Source organism: Gobio gobio (genome assembly GCF_949357685.1).
Source record: "Gobio gobio genome assembly, chromosome: 24".
Lineage (NCBI taxonomy): Eukaryota > Metazoa > Chordata > Actinopteri > Cypriniformes > Gobionidae > Gobio > Gobio gobio.
Window position 1 is genome coordinate 11,685,826 of NC_137120.1, and position 22,720 is coordinate 11,708,545.

Sequence of the window (22,720 nt, forward strand, 5' to 3'; positions counted from 1 at the left end):
TTGTAAAGTGTTACCTATTGTTCTTTATAATTCTTTAGCACTTTAATCTGTTTCAAATATTTGTTTACTTTATACATTTTTGTGTATTGCTTTATTGTATTTAAATGTTTGGTTCTTTTGTTATAAGAAAGTTTTTAAACCTGTTATAGTATGACAACACTTTTTTTGCAACTTTTTTTAAATATCGTGATAATACCGTATACCGTGATAAAAGCTTCAGCAATTAATCGCAACATGAAAATTTGATACCGGCACATGCCTAGTCGGCAGTCATCATGTCACTTGTCACTGCATGTTGTTAGTGGTGTGACTGAGGCTTTAGTCTCAGCCGATCAGGAAATGTTCCATTAATATTTTTATAAACAATATAAGATGAGGCATTACCATTAATATCAAAATAAAGCAGTTTGATGTTATATATGAGCGTATATGAAAAAAAAGCAGAGGACCATGTGAGCTGCTGCGGGGAAAGTGCATTATCCAATTTGTCCTAAACATAAGACAACCTTTATATTAATAGCTTCAAAATAACTTAATGCAGAGAGCCGTCAGGTGCTCTGTATGCGTGTGCTGACATATAGTCTGTGCTTAATAATGCATTTGAATAATGCATTTTTTTTCCCGTGCATAACTTGCATTTGTATTTCTGACTAAAATATAGCTAAATTTTGCTACAATATTTGTTGGACATTAAATGTGCCATTTGTAGAATTTTAAAGTAAAGTTTTATGATAGCAGTACCTGTGTTGTAATGGGGTAATCAAAAGTAGGCTATAATTACTATTGATGATGGAGTTTTGGTTCCTTACCACCATTGCCTTTGGCTTGTGGCATGCTCAGTTGGGGACACTAAAAATATATATATATTTTTTTATATTATAAATTATTATATTACATTTATAATAACTATATTACTGATCCACCCGCATTAACATATGATTATTGAAATGAGCTGATGACATCACTGTTTTCTTCATTGTAAAAAGTACTATATAAATAAAGGTGACTTGACTTGATCTGACCTCTGACCAGATCATATTTAATAAGTGTATTTTGTGTGTATTAGCTTTACCTGTAGATTTTAATTTCTGTCCAGTCTAATATTTTGCTTGCAGGTTTGCAGCTTTAAATAAATAAAATTAGCCTTATTTTATCCAAATCAGAGGAAATGCAGATATATTTTGTCCATGTCGCCCAGCCCCTCAGTTGAGTCTTCTTCAGATCACATCCTCCTGTAAGAAAACACAGATTCACAGAAGGTAAAAGAAATGAACAGGATGGATGTTTCACAAACGCACAAAATTTATACTGTTATATATTGTAATTTAAATATCACAGACTATTCAGAAAGACAATAATACTTTTGTTTTTTCACTGAACATTTACATTTTGATGTTAAAAATTCACATGGATAATCTAAAATGCTTGAAATATTATACTGGTAAGCAGTGTTGGGGAAAGTTACTTTGAAAAGTAATGCATTACTCCCTTAAAAAATAACTAATTGAGTTACTTGGTTACTTTTTAAGAAAAGTAATGCGTTACGTTACTTTTGCGTTACTTTTGCGTTACTTTTTCTCACCTGGGCTGGGCTTGCTTTTTAGTTTTGTTTTTTAATAGCAAAAAAAGTCCTTTTTTGTGCAAATGTAAAGACCTCTTCATACCAAAATTGAAATAATAGGCCTCAGGCTGAGGTATAAATGTGCTGCCATTCTGGATAATGGAAGAATAGGACGCAGGAGAAAAACGTTTTACCAATAAAAACAAAAAATCTAGTAATTTTTGCTCATGGCTTAACTGAATCATCAAAGGTCAGCAGCACGACATTGGTCAATGAAGGTAGATTAAATGCATACAAATATTTGTTCTATTTAACATTTATATATTTGAGGTTTGAGTACTCTGATTTAGCATTTGACTGATTTTATTCATTTTGAGGAGTACAGAATCTTTATTGTGCAAGTGAGATAAATAAATGCTCACATTTAGTCTAGAACTACAATAACCATCATGTTCACACACAACGCCTTATTTTTCACAACATGGGGGCAGGAGAGCTGTCAGTCAAATAAATGTGAAAAAGTAACTCAGATATTTTGTTGTAAATTTGAAAAGTAATGCGTTACTTAACTAGTTACTTGAAAAAGTAATATTATTACGTAACTCAAGTTACTTGTAATGCGTTTCCCCCAACACTGCTGGTAAGTATAAATAACTAGCACTGGTTATTGAATTCCTTACTAGCTATTTGAATAAAGTTGCCCAAATTTTTTCATATTTTTTATTTGGGAGATAATTAGAGTTTATGTTGTCTTTAACCTGTGAACTTCGTTTGCATGATAAAAAAATAAATTAAAAAAAGACATTTTGCAATGTACATTTACATTCCATCCTGATCTTAGATGTGTTGCAACACCATCTGTTAATTATTTAATAGAAATAATTATAATTGCTTACAAATAATATATCAATGTATTCATATCACTGTTCTTTTAAATGTTTACTTTGCACAATACATCACACATTTTTTGTTAAATCAGCTGTATGTAACACTTACATTCTGTCTTGCTAGTCTATAGACCACAGCAGCAGTTAGAGCTGCAAACACCAGCAGAACAACAACAGCCATTGCTGCTACAGCACCTGAAGACGGACCTGAACCTGGGCAGATAAAAAGGAACAGAAATTACTACTAGATTTAAAGGTCCCATTGCATGAAAATTTCATTTTATGAGTTTCTTTTTACATTAATATGAGTTCCCCTAGCCTGAATATTGTCCCCAAGTGGCTAGAAATTTTGATGGATGTAAACAGAGTTCTGGCTGTCTTTCTCTGCCTTTGAGAAAATGACAGCTCAGACGAGCTGATCTTGAATTTTCCTGTTATGTCGTCATACCAGGAAAGGTTACCTCCCCTTTCCTCTGCTTTGCGCGCCCAGAGCACTCGGAGAAAATGGATTCAGTTTATGTCAGCACAGGCTTTACAAACAGACTTTACGATATCGACAGCACCGCGACAAACAGTGAGTAACAGTGTTCATTAATGCCTGATCTGTAATCAGTGATTTCTGATGTGTAGCTAATCATTCAAGTTCACTCAGACTTTCTTTCTAGATCGTTTAATGATCGCCGTCTTGATGCCCTAAGCGTAATGCATCAGTGAATCAAGCCAGTGACTAAAACGATCGTTTCTGTTAGTAGCATGAAACAAATCCGTTATTTAAGTGATTAAACTACAGAGAGCGATCAAAGAACACTCTGTTTATAATGTCCGAAGCTGTCAATCACACGTCGCGAGAGTATCTGCACACTTGCCCAAACTGCCGTTATAATGTATGACGCTGTTATGCTGCACAAAGCTCTTACTGTATTCCTGTCGATATTGTGTTTGCTGTTCGTTGTGGTGAAAGCATTTTGTGAGAGAAAACGCGTTGCAATGACGAGATCACTGCATTCACGCGATCAACAGACTGCCTGTGTACTCAATGCTCATCACTGCAGGTTTTCATGTGATAGGAATAGATCATAAAATAATGCTATAATCCACACTTTGATGATTCGTTCCTCTCGACGGCTGTAATGGTACATTACATGTGTTACAAAGGTGGAAGACAGAGAGTCTACGTGACTGGGACTGTTTATTCAGAACTATTCAGAACGCAGCACAGCACTCTCAACAACTCGTTACGTTACAATAAATGTAGCGGACCCCGTCTGAATGATGGCTAGACTTTACTGAAGTTTCAGGAGTTTATTGAAACCGTTTATCTCCAAAAATCACCGTAAGAGCTGAACAAAAAACAAAGAAGTGCGCATAAACACCTCGTACACAAACTCTCTCTCCATAGCATTATCAATAACAAACAATACAGCGAAATACATAAAAAATCCTCATTACAAATGACAGTAAACATACACACCTATTGTCTTTTCGGGGGGTGCTAAACAAACTGTAAACTTTAAATCTGCTTAAACCCACTGAATGATGAACCGCAAGCTCTCATGAGCGCTCCCTCTTTTTTCATATCGCTCCGTAGACTGCAACACCCGACAAAATAAAAGTCCCTACTTATTTACACAGATAATACAGACCTAAAACCTATTTAAACGCTCAGAAATGTCAAAAATGTACACAAAAACAAATTATAAAGATATATTACAATGAAGTTTGTTACAATAAAACTTCCTCCAGCTCTCCATGGTTCACGAGTGCCCAGTCAGTCTCTCTCTCTCATGCATGCAGTGCCTTGCTAAACCACGCCCCCTCCGCAACATAATCTAACACTCATTTCAAATGCAAAGATGTCAGCCAATCACAACAGTGGGCGTTTTCAGTGAAGTCTCACAGCAGACACGCCCCTTGAAACAGAGCATTCAAGCCAGAGGGGTAATAACAGTATAGAAAAAATGCATTTTATTTCTAAATTATGACATTTTTTGATGTAAAAATCATACTAACAATGTAAGTGCACCTCAGGAAACATTATAAAATAATAGAAAAATGCCATGCCATGGGACCTTTAAAAATGTTGAAAACATTTTAAAATGCCTTAAGAAAATTCACTTATACTCACCAATAACAGTAACACTGAAGCTCTTCACATTGGTGATGCTGATGCTGCGGCAACGACGACCAATGCTGCTGCTGATGATCTTCAGTTCATAAAGTCCAGAGTCTGTGTTTCTGGTGTTTGTGATGGTCAGAGATCCAGTCTGATTCATTTTCAGTCTGTCTCTGAATATCTCTTTACACTGATCATCTGTACAGATCTGACTCTGATCTCCAGTGATTTCAGCAATAAGAATCTCATTAAAATACCACGTCATCACATAATTTGGGTATTTAATTTCTTCGGGATCTAAAGTAACAGATTCTCCCTCCTTCACTGACTTTCTCTTCATTTTATCTAATTCAGGAACACCTGAAACCAAATCAACAGATTAAAAAAATGTAATGACAATTATAGCTTCTGATTATATCAAACAATGTGGAGACACAAATAAAACGATTCATTATGCATCATGGTGAGTTTCATTGATTATAATGCAAGTAATGTTTGCTTAATTTCTGTATATAACTCTATATAAATAATAATAATAATAATAATAATAATAATAATAATAATAAATATAGCTGCAAGCAGCCATTATCGGGGCCAAGCGCAAAGAAGAAGACAAGACATGCCAAAAATGCTGGCAATGTCAGATCAACGGCAGCAATGAGCAATTAAAGACCTATTAAGGTGATTTTAGGCAAAATAGCTGTAAAATGATAAATACAGTCGATAATAATGATTTAATGATTTATCACTTTCAACCAATAGGTGGCACAGTTACGAAATTGATGTGATGTGGTCAGAATAAGGGAACAATGACACATACAAAGATTGGTGTCAATATATCAAAGCAGGGTGTCAATATAGTGTCAATATGTCATTGCAGAGATATAGCCTCAAGAGGCCTTTTCATTATAAGTATGGACCACATGGCGGTGCTGTTTTGAAACCGTTTAAGCAGCTTAAAGGCATGGTGCTGATGGCCAATTTCAAGTTTCGTAATGATACACCAATTCATTTGTGAAGCATAGCATTTTATATCACAATACTGCATTGTAGTCAATGGGAATTTCATGTTTTGTTCTATTATAGCGCCACCAAGTGGCACAATCCTATCATTTTTTTTATGTGTCCTTGGAGTGAGCCCATACATGTCTGTGTCAATTTTGGTGAAAATATCTTGTTTAGTTTTGGAGTTATATACATTTATATGAAAAAACACATGAAAAATGACTGACACCTGACTTTGATTGGATTTTACACCCCCTTACTATCAATATTTTGACATTTGGGCATTATTGTATAGCTATCGACCTATGTTTCCGAACTTCTGATGCTGGTTTCGTCTCGATCGGACTAGCGGTTTCGAAGATATCAGCTAATGTTTTTAAAGTGCTAAATTACAACGCTGCACAAATAATACGCCGAAACCTGGCAAGTCTGGTATCGTTGGACTCGGCGAGGATTCAGGAGACAAAAAAAGTTACTCTCATGAAAATAAGTCAATCTCACCTAAAGTTATAAGCATTTGAAAAAAAAAATTCTCCACTAGGTGGCGCTGTTTCGAAACTTCTTGGGCTCATTCAGGGCACCGTGTTGATGACCCAAACCGAGTTTCGTAACAATCCGTTCATGTGTTCATAAAATACAGCATTTTAGCACATAATAATTCAAAATGGCCGACAGCCAAAATGGCCGATATGGTAAAATTGAATATCAGACGACTCGGCATGCCGTCCTGAATGTAACGAGACCACTTTTATGATTTTTGGACAAACAGTTCAGAAGTTATAAGCAAAAATAGCAATTTTTCGTATCTCCGGACCAGTAGGTGGCGCTGCGCCGAAACGCTGTATGTTGCCTCAAGTCATGCTTGTGATGACATGTACCAAGTTTGGTTTGAATACGATAAAGCGTTGCGGAGATATTGCCTTAAGTGTGTTTTTGCAACCGCTACGTAAAATTTGTTTGCGCGTTTATCGCAAATGATTTGACGAATCAACTTGATTTGCAAGATTTTTTGTCAGCATGGTCTGAAGATAATCTGGTTCAATTTTCGTGCAAATCAGATGAACCGTCTAGGACGAGTTCGTAAAAGTAGGTTTTTCGGAAAATTAAAAATGGCGGGAAAATCTTTATGACGGAAAATGACGGCATAGGGTGCAATCGAATCGTCTTGAATTTTGTTTCTAGCCCTTATGGTTCAAAAGTTATTAGCATAAACATGAGTCAAATTTTGGACTGATGGTGGCGCTAGAGGGATTGAGTTAGAGACTCCAAATTTGCTATGGTGACTTTTCAGACTGTCCTCTATGAGTGTGCCAAATTTCACAACTTTTTACCATACGGTTCTATGGGCTGCCATAGACTTCGTGGCGGAAGAAGAAGAATCGGAGGAATAATAATAATAAGAACGGGAACGGTTTCAATAGGTGCCTTCGCACCTTCGGTGCTTGGCCCCTAATAATAATAATAATAATAATAATAATAATAATAATAATGTATACACTGCAAAGATTCAGAAGTGAATCCACAAAATTATTACTTCATGTGAAATTGTGATGACAGTGATAGCTACAGCAGTGTCACTGTCATCTTTTTGCATCTGGTATCACTGCTTTAATTTTGTATTTTCAGACAATTTTTGTATTTTTTTTTTTTATGTTTTTTTTTTTTGTATTATAAAATGTCATTCTCACATCTATATCACAAAGGATTATAAAGAAGACAATGCATTTTTTTAGAAGATTTCCACAGCCAAATCTACTAAAATATAAATTTCAAATTTGAAAGATTTCACAAATCAGTATGGTTAACAAGCATATTCAGGGAAGGGCTAACTGATCAAAACTGTCACAATAGAAAGTTTTCTCAAAGTTCTGCACTCAGGGAAGGGTTAAAGATTTGACAAATCTCAATAGTGAAGTTAAGGACTCAAGGAAGGGTAAACAGACCATGTCATTATTACACAAGAAATATAGGATGAAGCAGTGTGAAATAAAATGTGATTCACAAATCAGGTTCAATCTAAAACAGGTGATTTATGCATTAATGTGGTCTGCGTATTCATTGGAAATGGACATTAAACCTATTTGGCACATTCCTGACTAGCGGACTTACCAAGGGCTTTATAGAAAAGAGCTTTGCCATGAAAACAATTCACAAATCAAGCAGGTCAAGATGAGACTAGTTTCAGTCTTCTAAAGGACCCAATATACTTCAAGTTAAAATGAAGAAATTACTGAAGTGACGTCATTTCGAACAAATTCAGGCCAAAACGAGCTTCATTTGAAGTTAATTTTGGGAGTTCGAAACAGCTTCACGTTACAACTTTCTGGAAAAGTTCGCTCCAGTTTGTAAACACCTTTTTACTAACAGAACACACATTCTAGTTGAGTCGCCTTTAGTCCTTTTCGGTGTGTTCAAGCACACCTTTTTTGCCCCAACAAGTGATGTGAGGCGACAACACCTTTTATCAGTGCTAGATATATTATATTATATATATATATATATATATATATATATATATTATATATTATATATTATATATTATATATATATATATATATATATATATATATATATATATATATATATATATATATATATTTATATATATATATATCCTTATGCTCATCAAGCCTGCATTTATTTAATCAAAAATACAGAAAAAAAGTAGCCTAATATTGTGAAATGTTATTACATTATGTTCTTTTTAACTTTTTATTAATCCAACAATCTTGAAAAGAGTATGACAGTTTCCATCATTGACATGAAATCCTCATATTAGAATGATTTCTGAATGATCATGTGACACTATGCTGAAAATCCAGCTGTGATCACAGGAATAAATTATATTTTAAATTATTTTAAAATAGAAAACCATTATTTTAATAATATTTCACAATATTGCTGTTTTTATCAAATAAATGCAGGCTTGAAGAACATAAGAGACTTCTTTCATAATGCTGCATAATATAAAAAAACGTTAACGTTAATATAATAAAGTCCTTTCACGTAACCTGTAGGTGCCGGTGGCACTTGGGTTTTGTTAACTTTGATAGTTTCATGAAATAGTAAACGGTGTATCAATATGCATAAATACAAGTGAATTTAACACTTACCATTAATGCGACTGTTGCTGCTGTGGTTTTGTACAGTGATTTGTTTGTTGTCAGTTAAAATCCATTTTGTCAGTGATGCAATTAATAAAATGAGACAAACCACAGGAAATTGTTCCACAAACGTTAGTTCGTCTGTCCATGTAATTTTCAACCGATTTATGAATAAGAACAGAAAATTACCGCTCCACATGCCCAATGGAATTTGAACGTGCTTTGCCAGATCACGATTGGTTGGTGTATTATACACTAACAAACGGGCATTGTGTAATACTTTAAAATATATAATATATAGATGTGTAATTAAATCAACACATTAGCTCTGATTATGGATGAAAAAAAAAATTATTGGTTTACTTTTTTCCCGTGAGGCCACACACTCTCTGAAAGGACCATATTTGGCTCGAGAGTCGTTTCCGAACAGTGGAAAATCAGCTGTCAATCAAAACGCACGCAACCCATAGCAACGCGTTATGGCAACGCCTCAACAGAAATTGTCCGACTTTTGAGCCGTTCGTTACTATTGTATACATTGCCATGTTATAATAATCACATTTATTTAGTTTTATTGACCATGATATTATCATTGATATTTGTCTGAGAGGGGCACTTTTGATTCATTTTGAAAAAGGGCAGGGGCTCAAGCACCCAAAGCCCCCCCCCCCCCCCCCCCCCCCAATAAGCCTAGAAATAGAACACATTCGCAGTTTCGCACGAGCGCCGACAGGCGGCAAACACGTGCACAGAATCCAGTCAGTCTGACATCGGACAGTAACAAACTGAGTTTGTGTTTTTTTTTAGTGCTATCAGTATCAGGCATATCATGCTTTTATTTGGTCATTATACGAAATGTCAGGTGAGAAAGATTTTCCTTTGCTTTCACGATCGAAGAACTGGAGAACTGTTAGCTGAAGAATAAAATCCGTTTGATGTGCCTGTGGTACAATCCGAAAGAGACTCTTGCCAATAACACAAAAGCTGATTGGCTGCAATATAAGATGCATGTTGGTCTCATTTGTAGTTGTAATACAGCGAACTGTAGTTGGACTAGCTAAAGAAAGAACTACAACACCCCGGAATAAACACACACACTAAAGCGCTGCGGGAACATTTCATTGAGCAATAGAGGTAGCATGGACCTCAGTTACATGGACGTTAGAAAATTAAGACCAGTTTACAATTATTTAAGACCTAGAACTCAATACTTCAGCTAATTTATGACTTTTTAAGGCCTAAAATTTAGATTTTGAAATTTTAGCCTTGACACTTTTTAAGACCCCGCGGGAACACTGTCTGAAACAACTCGTTGTTTCTGAGTCATTAAATATTAGTTAAAAAAAGAACAAATCCTTCATGAACGACACATCACTAATGCATAGATGTCTATCTGTACTGCTTTAATACTGTGATGTTTTGTAATGTTTAATACAAATAAATAAAAAAACGCACAGTTGTCAAGAGACCTCAACTGCACACGCTAGAAGAAGAAGAAGAAGAAGAAGAAAAAGAAAAAGAAGAAGAAGAAAAAGAAATTGTAATTGATCTTTGCCAGTGTTGTAAAAATAATTTAAAAATAAATAACAATACACAGAGTACTTTAGCCTGAGGTCGTCATACTCAGATTCAAACGAATTCAACCCAAGCGCCACAACGGATCAAGTCCAGACCGAACTCCCTGACCTCAAATGTTGTGGGCGGGGCTAAATTAGGCTGGCATCCAGGTTAGAAATCTCTCAAATTTGTGTTTTGAATATGAACAAAAGTCTTATGGGTTTGGACCAACGTGAGAGCAAGTAAATATATATTTTGTGTGAACTATTCCTTTAATATAACTTGTGTGAACACCATGTGGTTTTGTTAAAAGCGTTTCATTTAGACATTTATGCTAAGGTAATAGAGATGATCTCAATTATATTTTAATACTGAGCCAAAGCTCACTTTTTCAAACAGGCCCCTATAAAAAAAAAAAAATACTGAACTGTATTCTAAAACTGTAGGGAAAAGGCACTGAATAACTCAATAATACTCACTAGTGACTGTAACTATGAAGCTTTTAATGCTGCTGTTGATCTGTAGTTCATAGAGTCCAGAGTCTGTGTTTGTGATGTTTGTGATGGTCAGAGATCCAGTCTGATGATCCAGCTTCAGTCTGTCTCTGAATCTCTCAGTACCTTCATTACACTGAACATCTGTACAGGCAGTACTGAGATCTCCATACATTTGAGCTATACGATTGTCATTAAAATACCATTTAATTCTCCCTTGTTGGTTTGTTGTGACATCAGTCTGTAGAGTGAGTGAATCTCCCTCCTTCACTGACACGGTCTCTATTACAGGATCAGAACCACCTAAAGAAGAAATTAACAGTTAATAATAAATCACATCTGTAATAGTGTGACAAACTGGAAAGTGCTGTGAAATGTTTTTCTACAGATCATAAAGATTGTGAGCAGAGAAATATGTCTGGATATATGATTTGCACATTCATGTTTCATTGCACACTGGAAATCATAATGTAAAATGCAGCTATAATAGGCCTATATTACTCAAGCTTAATCCTTAAAGGGTTAGTTCACCCAAAAATGAAAATTCTGTCATTAATTACTTACCCTCATGTCGTTCGACACCCGTCAGACCTCCGTTCATCTTCGGAACAGAAATTAAAGGGTTAGTTCACCCAAAAATGAAAATAAAGTCAGTAATTACTCACCCTCATGTTGTTCCAACCATGTAAGACCTTCGTTCATCTTCGGAACATAATTTAGTATATTTTTGATGAAATCTGAGAGCTGTCTCACTCCTCCATAGGCTTTCAGAGGGAATGAAACTTGATGGCCCAGAATAGTAAGTAAAAACGTCATTAAAGGAGTCCAAATGACTACAGTGGCTCTGTATTAAGTCTATCATGCGACGAAAATACTTTTTGAGCGGAAAAACAACAAAAATAACGACTTTATCCCACTATTATTGTTGTTCAATTTGAGCCTCTGACGAGAGTTCGCAGGAGTGCCACGACGCATGCGCGAGAACTGAGATTACGGCGTTTGAGTATAAAATGAGTATTTTCGTCGCATGATAGACTTAATACAGAGCCACTGTAGTCATTTGGACTCCTTAAATTACGTTTTTACTTACTATTCTGGGCCATCAAGTTTCATTCCCTCTGAAAGCCTATGGAGGAGTGAGACAGCTCTCAGAATTCATCAAAAATATACTAAATTATGTTCCGAAGATGAACGAAGGTCTTACATGGTTGGAACAACATGAGGGTGAGTAATTACTGACTTTATTTTCATTTTTGGGTGAACTAACCCTTTAAGATATTTTAGTTGAAATCTGAGGGCTCTGAAAGTGAATCATGAAGCTTCGAAGCGTTATGAATCACTGAGCCGAATGATGATTCGGATCGCGTGTCAAACCGCCAAACTGCTGAAATTTGGCGATTCAAACCGCTGAATCGACTCAGTGATTCATAACGCTTCGAAGCTTCATGATGCTTTGTTTTGAAATCGTCATCACTATGTAAGTCGTTATATAGGGTTTTTTTGCGCACAAAAACTATTGTCGCCGATTCATAAAGTTATTTTAGAACCACTGTAGTGATATGGACTTTGTAACGACGTCTTTAGTACCTTTTAAGGGTCTTGAGAGTGAAGGGTGCCACTGAGCCAATGGAGGACTTTCAGAGCCCTCAGATTTCAACTAAAATATCTTAATTTCTGTTCCGAAGATGAACGGAGGTCTTATGGGTGTCGAACAACATGAGGGTAAGTAATTAATGACAGAATTTTCATTTTTGGGTGAACTAACCCTTTAAGAAAAAAAAAAGTTAAAACAAAAGTAATTACAGTCGGTACCGCCGCTGGCCGTTTTGATGACCTATACACAATCACTTTATGATGCCCACGGTGGCGGCGTTCGCTAATTATGTAGTGCTTAAAGGGGGGGGGGGGGGGGGGGGGGGTAGAGAGAGCATTTTCAGAGTGGCGGCACTGATTACAGTGTCGACAGCTGCGTTACAGAGAGGGTAAATTAAGCGCAATCTGCTGTGACATCACAAGTGTTGCATCGAGGTCTATAGATCTGCCTGAAGAGTACATATTAGGCTTGTTCGACTTGATGCAGTGATGCACAGACCGACGGCGACTGACTTGAAGCAGTGCGTGCCGGTTAGAAATTTGGTCCGCGGACGCCATGTGACAGTGACGTATGGCATCAAAGTACCGTGAAAGCGATTCGAGAGCAGTCGGCTAATACAGCCGGTGCAGTTTCTTGAGAGCGGCTGCACAAGACTGCACGGACGAGCAGCTGTTCCACGATTTGCCTAGATTCACCGCATGACAGCGATCACCCTTCAGTTCCACTAAAATGTTTTTTATAACATGTGTTATAACATGTGTTTGGGGTCGTTGTCTTGTTGAAACACCCATTTCAAGGGCATTTCCTCTTCGACATACTCAAACTGATCCATGATCCCTGGAACGCGATAAATAGGCCCAACACCATAGTATGAGAAACATCCCCATATCATGATGCTTGCACTTCAACAATGGGACTTTGAGGGGCTTCTTGCCGATAGCTTGGCTTCACGTAGGTGTTGTCTAATTGTTACAGTACTCACAGGTAACTTTAGATTTTCTTTGATCAACCCTCGAGCTGATCTTTGCCATTTTGGCTGTTTTCCGCTTTCTTCCACGTCTTTCTGGTTTTGGTTGCCATTTTAAAGCATTTGATATCATTTTAGCTGAGCAGCCTATCATTTTCTGCACTTTTTTTATTTGTTTTCCCCTCTCTAAGCAACGTTTTAATCAAAGTACGCTGTTCTTCTGAACAATGTCTGGAACGACCCATTTTACTCAGATTTTCAGAGAGAAATGCACAGTACAACATTTGCTGCCTTTGTCCTTAAATAAGGGCCACTTTTTTGACACCAGTTTCTTCACAGAATAAATAACCTCTAATTGATCACTAATTGGACTCCACACTGCAATTTTTTTGAACACGCCCCTTTTCAAATGATGATTCAATTACACAAAATCAGCAGCATGCATGTCATGACTGCTGGGTCTGTTGGTTTTCTATTACTCTACTACACCTACTAGTAAAATATTTGCCATGTAGAAATATAATTTCTACCAAAAACCGTGACTGATCTGGTTAGTGATGTTGGACTGCTTTTATTTTGAATCCAACTGTATGCGGCCGACAACTGTGACCTCCAGAGGACACAGCCTTCGAAATGGACTCACTCACTCAAAATCGAGGAGTCGAGGTTCTGATCAAATAAACTTCCCTTGCCCACTTGAAGTTGAATAAACTTCAAAATGGCAGGGGAAGTACTTAGGGAAGTTTGCGGGTGTATGTCTAAAAGTGGAGTTAAATGATCAAGTGTTTAGATGTCCTATAGACCCTTTTCACATTTCTTGGTTTCTCAAATCGGAAGTCGTCATAGTTGGGTTAACTTTTATAGCGGTGAATGAGAGAATCCATTAAATATATTTTTTGTGTCCCCATTTGCTCAACTAGCAAAAGAAAAACTCCACAATAGTGATTTCACAACTTTCAAAAAGAGGGACAAAATAGAGTGCAATTGATAAAGGCAGTCAAAAGAGAGAAAGATGTTAATTTTTAAAGGTCCCATGGCATGGCATTTTCGATTATTTTATAATGTTTCCTGAGGTGCACTTATATTGTTAGTATGATTTTCACATCAAATATATATATATCGTCTCGGTTACGTATGTAACCCTCGTTCCCTGAAGGAGGGAACGGAGACGTACGTCGGAACTGACCAACGAATTGGGATCTGTTTTCAGAGACCGACCTACTTCGAGTAATTAAAACGAGCCAATGAACATTGGCATGCGATCACGCATTCCACGCACCGCCCCGCGTTTGCGGGTATAAATAAGGAAGTGGAAGTGCCGCATACCGTTTTCAACTGAGGAGCCGAGATAAGTGGCTCGGGCCTTCAGCTGAAGCACAGCACCTGGCGACGGGACGTACGTCTCCGTTCCCTCCTTCAGGGAACGAGGGTTACATACGTAACCGAGACGTTCCCTTTCAGTCGGTCACGTTCGACGTACGTCGGAACTGACCGACGAATTGGGATCCCTACCAACACGCCAGGAGGCTGGCCCTTCCAGCGTCCTGCCTGAGCTCGCTGGACCACTCCTATGTTAGAGTGGGAGTCAGGGATCCGGGCAGGGAAGGACAGTCACTGCTGTTCCTGCAAGACCCCCTCAGCGTGACTATTGGATAATGCTGGGAAAGCGTGCCCGTCTCGGGAGATGGTACGCTGCGGACCACATCCTTCAATGGAAGGAGAGGTGGAATACACATAAGGACTAACCTAACAGGGTAGTGCAACAAATGGCAGTCTCTGGAGTGGACCCAACCTGGTTCCAGGGGGGAAGAACACACCCAGAGACGACAGAGGAAGCTCTGTCGAGGGAAAGACACGGGGCTAGCCGAGTAGGGTAGCTGGTACCGTGGAAAATACACATATGGGGTAGCCTTGAGGGGACCGCAACATATGGAACCCAGCCTACACACACGTTCCACAAGCATACGGGTGCAGGCCTGGCATCAGACGGCTGCCACGTCTGACACCGAAGGGGTGACGGAGGAACTCACAGGGTTAGCCGAATTTCGGGGAACACGACTGGAGCAAATAGACGCACGTATCCGGCCCAGAGGGCGGGAGTGGCATATGCAAGCCGACACTAGAACGGGCACTTAGCGCTGCTGGCCACTGGGGGCGAGAATGCGGGAAGATACCGGCTCTACACGGAGGCTATAAAATCTAGCGAACGTGTTAGGTGTCGCCCAGCCCGCAGCTCTACATATATCTGTCAGCGAGGCGCCTTGAGCCAACGCCCAGGAAGAAGCAACACTCCTTGTTGAGTGTGCTCGCAACCCGAACGGGCAAGGTACGTCTTGGGACTGGTAAGCCAAGACAATGGCATCCACTATCCAGTGGGCCAACCTCTGCTTGGAGACAGCCTTTCCCTTCTGCTGGCCTCCGTAACAGATGAAGAGCTGCTGTGAGGATCTGAAGCTCTGAGTCCGGTCAACGTAAGCGCGAAGAGCGCGGACGGGACACAACAAAGCTAGGGCTGGGTCTGCCTCCTCCGAAGGCAGCGCTTGCAGGTTCACCACCTGGTCCCGAAAGGGAGTGGTAGGAACCTTGGGCACGTATCCAGGCCGGGGTCTCAGGACAACGTGAGAGTTGGCCGGCCCGAATTCTAGGCACGATTCGTCGACCGAGAGTGCATGCAGGTCCCCTACCCTCTTGATTGAAGCCAATGCAATCAGGAGAACTGTCTTCATGGACAGGATTTTTAGCTCAACAGACTGCAAAGGCTCAAATGGGGGACCCTGAAGTGCTCTGAGCACCAGGGCTAAGTCCCAAGAGGGTATCGAGGTAGAACGAGGAGGATTTAGTCTCCTCGCACCTCTGAGGAACCTGACGATTAAGTCGTGCTTACCTAAGGATTTACCATCTACTGCATCGTGATACGCCGCTATTGCTGCGACATACACTTTGAGGGTGGAGGGAGACAGCCTTCGATCCAACCCATCCTGCAGGAAGGAAAGCACAACGTTAATCGAACACTTTCGGGGGTCTTCCCGGCGGGAAGAGCACCACTCGACGAACAGGTTCCACTTCAGAGAGTAGAGGCGCCTCGTAGGCTCTAGCTGAAGCGATGGTGTCTACCACTGCTTGTGGTAGGCCACCTAGAACCTCCGCGTCCCGTCCAGGGACCAGACATGGAGATTCCAGAGGTCTGGACGCGGGTGCCATAGAGTGCCCCGCCCCTGAGAAAGCAGGTCCTTCCTCAGGGGGATCGGCCAGGGAGGGGCTGTCGCGAGGAGTGTGAGTTCTGGGAACCAGGTCCGGTTGGGCCAGTAGGGCACAACTTAGGGCGTTGCAATTAATCGAATTTCGATTTCGATTTTGCCTCCCAACGATCACCAAAATAGTACAATCGAGAAAAAACGATTATTTTGCCATGTTCAGTTTTGCAAGAACACTCTTATTTTGTCTTGCGTTCTGAATGAAACGTGCACGCGCTCATCCGCTCCTCCCGAAGCCACAAATCTCTCTCAGGTAGCGAGTCTCGTGTGCATATCATCCGCTGGAATTTAAATACTCGGCGCGAGTAAAGATGGCAGAAGGAGGGCAGTTACAGCAGCGTTTGGTGAGCAAAAAAGGCAAAACCAACTCCGTTGTCTGGGAACAGTTTGGCTTCGAGGAATCAGACGACGAGCAGAAACATGCAACGTGCAAGATTTGCTACATGGTAGTGGCTGCAACGCAAGGGAACATCACGAATTTGTTTAACCACTTGAAAATTAAACAGAGTGACCTATGACAATCTAATAAAGAAACAAAAACTGACGAGAGCAGGGGTGCCGTGTAAACGTCCTTTTTTCCCCTCATATTTTTCAAATAATTCTCTCTTTGTAAACTTTGTTCAATGCATGCGAGTGCTGCCATATTTTCGAATATGACCAGTCGTTTTCCCCCTCATCACCCGGGTTTAGTGCCAGAAGACGCGAATGAGAAGCCGCGCGCGCTGTGAGAAAATGTTTCTCTGTGCGCTCATCCGAGAGCGCGCACACGTCTCTCAGCGCGCAAATATTGAGTTCTCTTTCAAGTCTTGCTCTTGAACGGACAAACTCACACAAAACGTATGTCAACATGTCCATCTTGATGAGTATCCTAGCAGAAATAGTCTGTATATGCCTTAAGTGAACTTTATACAGTCGATAAAGACGACGCATATCCGATCATTAGGTCTTAAAGAGGCTGTAGCCTTTACTGCTGTCTGTTTAATGTCAAACAACAAAAGACAAGGACATCACTCACCGCTCTTGATTGAATAGCTTTTGTAAGTTTAATAGGATTAATCTTTAATTAATCTTCAAATATGCAATTGTTATTTTACATTTGATACATTTCTGTACCTGAAAACCAATGTTAGACGTACTTGAAAAGCATATCTAGCCGAACCATATTGTTGATCTTATTTATTTGTGGTTATCATTTTTACGTGAATACTTTTATACTTTGATTTGAATATATGTTATATTATTTATTTTAATAGTTCAAAAGTACAACAAATGTTACAATTTCAATTGAATTGTTGAAAGGTGTATTTTTAATAAATACAACACATTCCCAATGTCATGTGAAATAATCGTGTTACATAATCGTGATTTCAATATTGACCAAAATAATCGTGATTATGATTTTTTTCCATAATCGAGCAGCCCTAGCACAACTAACAAGACCTGCTCCTCGTCCTCCCTGACCTTGCACAGTGTCTGTGCGAGAAGGCTCACTGGGGGGAATGCATACTTGCGTAGGTCCCGGGGCCAGCTGTGCGCCATTGCATCTATGCCTAAGGTACCTCCGGTCAGGGAGTAGTACCACTGGCAATGGGTCGAGTCCGGAGAAGCGAACAGGTCTACCTGTGCAACTCCGAAGTGGTCCCATATCAGCTGGACGCTCCGGGGGTGGAGTCGCCATTCGCCCGGGGGTGTCGACTGGCGAGAGAGCTCGTCGGCTGTCTGGTTCAGCGCACCTGGGATGTGAATGGCACGAAGTGACCTCATAAACTTCTGACTCCACAGGAGGAGATGGCTGGCGAGCCGGAGCATGCAACGGGAGCGTAGACCACCCTGACGGTTGATGTACGCAACGACCGCAGTGCTGTCCGAACGGACCAGTACGTGCTTGCCCCGAAGCGGTTTCTTGAACCGGGCCAGGGCAAGACGTACCGCCAGTAACTCTAGGCAATTGATATGCCAACGCAGTTGGGGCCCCGTCCACAGACCCGAAACTGCGTGCCCGTTGTACGTGGCCCCCCAGCCCGTGGATGAGGCATCCGTGAAGACCACAGCATGCCTCGACACCTGTTCTAGGGACACTCCGGCCCGGAAAAACGAGGGGTCTGACCACGGACTGAAGGTTTGGCGATAGTAAGGAGTAACTAGGACCCGGTACTGACCGCTCTGCCACGCCCATCTCGGGACTCGGTCGTGCAACCAGCGTTGAAGCGGTCTCATATGCAATCCGAGCGGCGTTACCGGGGCTGCAGATGCCATATGCCCCAGGAGCCTCTGAAATAATTTCAGTGGGACCGCTGTCCTGCCTTTGAACGTATTCAAGCAGTTCAACACTGACCGGACGCGCTCTGGAGTGAGGCGCGCTGTCCGGCTGACCGAATCCAGCTCCATACCGAGATAAGAGATCCTCTACGCAGGGGAGAGTTTGCTCTTCTCTCGGTTGACCCGAAGTCCCAACAGGCTGAGGTGACCGAGCACCATGTCCCTGTGTTCGCACAACTGCTCCCGAGACTGGGCGAGTATGAGCCAGTCGTCGAGATAGTTGAGTAAGCGAACGCCGCGTTCTCTGAGCGGAACAATGGCTGCCTCGACGACCTTCGTGAAGACGCGAGGCGACAGGGACAGCCCGAAGGGCAAGACTTTGTACTGATATGCCCTCCCCTCGAACGCAAAGCGCAGGAACGGTCTGTGTCGAGGAAGGATAGAGACATGAAAGTACGCATCCTTCAGGTCGATCGCTGCGAACCAATCTTGGGGACGGATGCATTGGAAAATGCGTTTCTGCGTTAACATTTTGAACGGAAGCTTGTGCAGGGCCCGATTCAGAATGCGCAGGTCCAAGATTGGCCTTAACCCACCCCCTTTCTTGGGTACAATGAAGTAGGGGCTGTAGAACCCCGACCTCATATCGGCAGGAGGAACCGGCTCGACCGCGCCCTTCGCCAGCAGGACATCGATCTCGGACCGCAAGACATGGGCATCGCTGCTCCGCACGGAGGTGAAGAGGATGCCCTTGAACATGGGAGGCCGGCGTGCGAATTGAATCACATAGCCGAGTCTGATGGTACGGATGAGCCAGCGAGGCGGCCTGGGGAGACCTAGCTAGGCCCCCAGAGACTGAACAAGCGGGATCAACGGCACCACAGACGTACCCGGGGTGAGGCAGCGAGGTGGAGTATTCAGACCCGACTCGGGAGGCCCGGAGGCGGCCCGGAGTGTTGACTGAATACTCCAGGTGGGGCAGAGAGTGGGTGAGAAGGCCCGGGGGCGTCCTCGGTGCCCACTCTGCTGCCCCCTGGCGAGGGGTGAGAGGGAAGGAAAGGAGTGGCAAGGCCCGGGGGCGTCGCGCACTGCCAACCTGTCCCTCTCGGAGCTCAGGGAGGGAGGAAACTGCTCTTTTATTGAGAATGTGGGTACCGCTGGACCCCGGAGGGACATTCCCCCCCCGGTCCTCCTCCGGGGGGGGGAGGGGTGCGGACACCACCTCCCCTGGAGCAGCTCCTCTTCTCCCTGGGCTCCCCGTGTCAGGGCCGCTTGCCCTTGTGCTTGCCTGCCGACTTAGCAGGCCCCGACACGGGTTGGGCGGCACCCTTACGGCCGGCACCCTGCTTCCCCGATGGTGAAGGCTGCTGCTCGGGTTTAGCAGGGGCGGAGGCGGCCGCAGGGGGATACCCTCGGCGACGAGCAGGCGGAGGTGCAGCCGGCGACTGGGTGGAGGCAGCAGCAGGTCGCCGGGGCAGGATGTTCTTGATGGCCTCCGTCTGCTTCTGTGCCACCAAGAACTGCTGGGCGAAGCTCTCGATGGCGTCGCCGAAGAGGCCGGCCTGACAGACAGGGGCGTTGAGGAACCGCACTTTGTCGGTCTCACGCATATCTGCCAAGTTCAGCCGTTCCTGGACCACCAGAGTGGACATCGCCCGACCCAGGGTGCGTGCGGCAACTTTCGTCGCCCGGAGGGCGAGGTCCGTTGCGGTACGCAGTTCCTGCATAACCCCTGGGTCGGAACTACCCTCGTGCAATTCCTTGAGCGCTTTGGCCTGGTAGACCTGCAGGAGCGCCATGGCATGCAGAGAAGACGCGGCTTCTCCACAGGCTGTGTAGGTCTTGCCCGTTAGGCTGGACGAGAACCTACACGCCCGGGAGGGGAGACGTGGATGGCCCCGCCAGTCGGAGCCGGTCTTAGGACACAGTTGCATCGCAACCGGGGAGGGACCTCCACGTAACCCTTAGCCGCGCCTCCATCGAGGGTAGTGAAGACGGAGGAATTCGCTGATCGTGAACGAGCGCAGTAGGGTGCTGTCCACGACTTCGTGAGCTCCTGATGCACTTCCGGAAAGAAAGGCACTGGGGCGGGGCGCTGAGAACCAGCACGTGCCGTCCCGACTCCCGAGATACCCATCGTCCGTGCATCTCCCTGCATCAGACACACACCGATTTTACTTTCACTTTAGACATAACCGACTGTGTTTATGTTAACCTTGTGTGTATTTGACAGTATTAGCGCAGTCGTCTTGACTTAGTCCAGTAATCACGTGTTTGACAAGCGTTTAGTGCGCGCGCTCGGAAAAGCGCATGTTAAAACCGTGCACACGCCGGCAAGGCTTTAAAACACATGCAAATAATGAACTTTCGTGATTGTGAATTACTATAGAGTTCCGTGAGTATAACTCTACCACTAACGTGTGATGTGAATGTATGTCGCATTGTTCAGTATATTGGGATGGAGGCAAATTATAGAATTTGCAGAAAAATACTTAATTAAATGCAAAACCGAAAAACCGCAATTCACAGGCGTGTATTGAACCGTGAAGCCCATACCGAACGGTTCAATATTATATTGAGAATTGTGGCATCCCTAATATATATATATATATATATATATAATATAATATAATATATCGGCCGATATATCGGAATATCGTATTTTTAAATCACCAAATATTTGTATCGTATCGGCCTTAAAAATCCTTTATCAGTCGGGCTCTAGTATGTATGTATATATATATATATATATATATATAGTTAGCAAGTTGTTCAATTTTAATACATTAATTTGCAAGTAATTTTGTGATTCTGCATTTTCTTTATGTTTTTTTTTTTTTCGTGATATAAGTTAAATTTAGTTCATAATGGTCTTTAAAAGGTCTTGAAAAGTCTTAAATTTGACTTGGTAAAACCTGCAGACACTCTTTGCATTTAAGCTTCACAATTAATAAAAGTTGTGTTCATCTGTGATAATTATCTTGATTGACAAAACGTGTAAGTTTCATAAACTTGTGTTGATCACAGAGCGATGCTAACTGCCGGTTAGCCTACAAAGTGACGTCATAACTCCACCACTAGGCCTTCTATCACTGATCTATATTGATAAGTGCCTACTATGCATAAATCCGGTCATGATGACTATAACAATATAATCTTAATCACTCAGCTGCAGTAATCGTTTAAAACAACCAATTTATTTTGAGTATAAAGTAAAATAATACGAAAAATAACACAAATGCCCCACAACGCCATGTTTTTTATCGTTTACAGTGACCGAAGCGAGAGATAGTGCATGTGTAGAAATAAATATCTTACCAGACACAATGAATATCAATGAGAGCACAAAGACCTTCATTTTCACATATCCACCGAAAAAAATAATGAAGTATTTGTATAATTAAAGAGCTTTTTAGCATGTAGTGAAAACGAAAGTAGCGTGGCTTCTGAGGTTGCTTCTTCTTTGACAAATCGCATTCGCGAGCAGTGCATTACTGCCATCTGCTGGTAACTTGGATCTGGTGTTGATTAAAGCTATTTTCCTGTAGTGCTTTCATATTCACGATATTCACACATTCGTATTTCTTTTTAAACGTCTTTCCAACGGTGGATGCAAAAATGCTAATATTAGTGATATTATTTACATGTTTGACAATCAGCTACAACTAATTATATAATCAAGTGAAATATACAAATTAAATTGTCCATGTTTTATTTTCGCTGAATCTATAAAATAATCAATAAATAAAATAATAATAATTAATATAATAAATCATATTTAAATTAGTGTGATTAATAATACATATTTTTGGGGGGTTTTCACACAGCAGTGACCACTCGTTGCCATATCAACCATAGATATGTATATGTACGTAGATGCTTCATTGGCGACTTTCTATCATTGATATGTCGATGATATCAACAC

The 22,720-nt window shown here is 41.5% G+C and overlaps 2 protein-coding genes across 2 annotated transcripts in view; one reads left to right on the top strand and one right to left on the bottom strand.

Annotated features, from left to right (window-relative positions):
* Positions 1-22,720, top strand: part of LOC307120383 (SLAM family member 5-like) — a 61,807-nt gene that overhangs the window by 22,363 nt on the left and 16,724 nt on the right. The window lies entirely within an intron of this gene.
* LOC307120382 (uncharacterized protein) lies at positions 1,097-22,178 on the bottom strand. The gene is made up of 5 exons (XM_079807400.1): positions 22,114-22,178; positions 10,707-11,024; positions 4,574-4,921; positions 2,558-2,661; positions 1,097-1,232 (listed from the first exon to the last, which is right to left on the bottom strand). The coding sequence occupies exons 1-5, from the start codon at positions 22,151-22,153 to the stop codon at positions 1,218-1,220; spliced, it is 825 nt and encodes a 274-aa protein (XP_079663526.1). The 5' UTR covers positions 22,154-22,178; the 3' UTR covers positions 1,097-1,217.

Excerpts from the sequence above, each read along its gene's own strand:
- LOC307120382 (XM_079807400.1), bottom strand. The coding sequence starts at position 22,153 with ATGAAGGTCTTTGTGCTCTCATTGATATTCATTGTGTCTG. Across the intron at positions 4,922-10,706 it reads CTTCATAGTTACAGTCACTA|GTGTTCCTGAATTAGATAAA; the intron begins GTGAGTATTATT and ends ATTTGGTTTCAG. Across the intron at positions 2,662-4,573 it reads CTTCAGTGTTACTGTTATTG|GTTCAGGTCCGTCTTCAGGT; the intron begins GTGAGTATAAGT and ends TTATCTGCCCAG.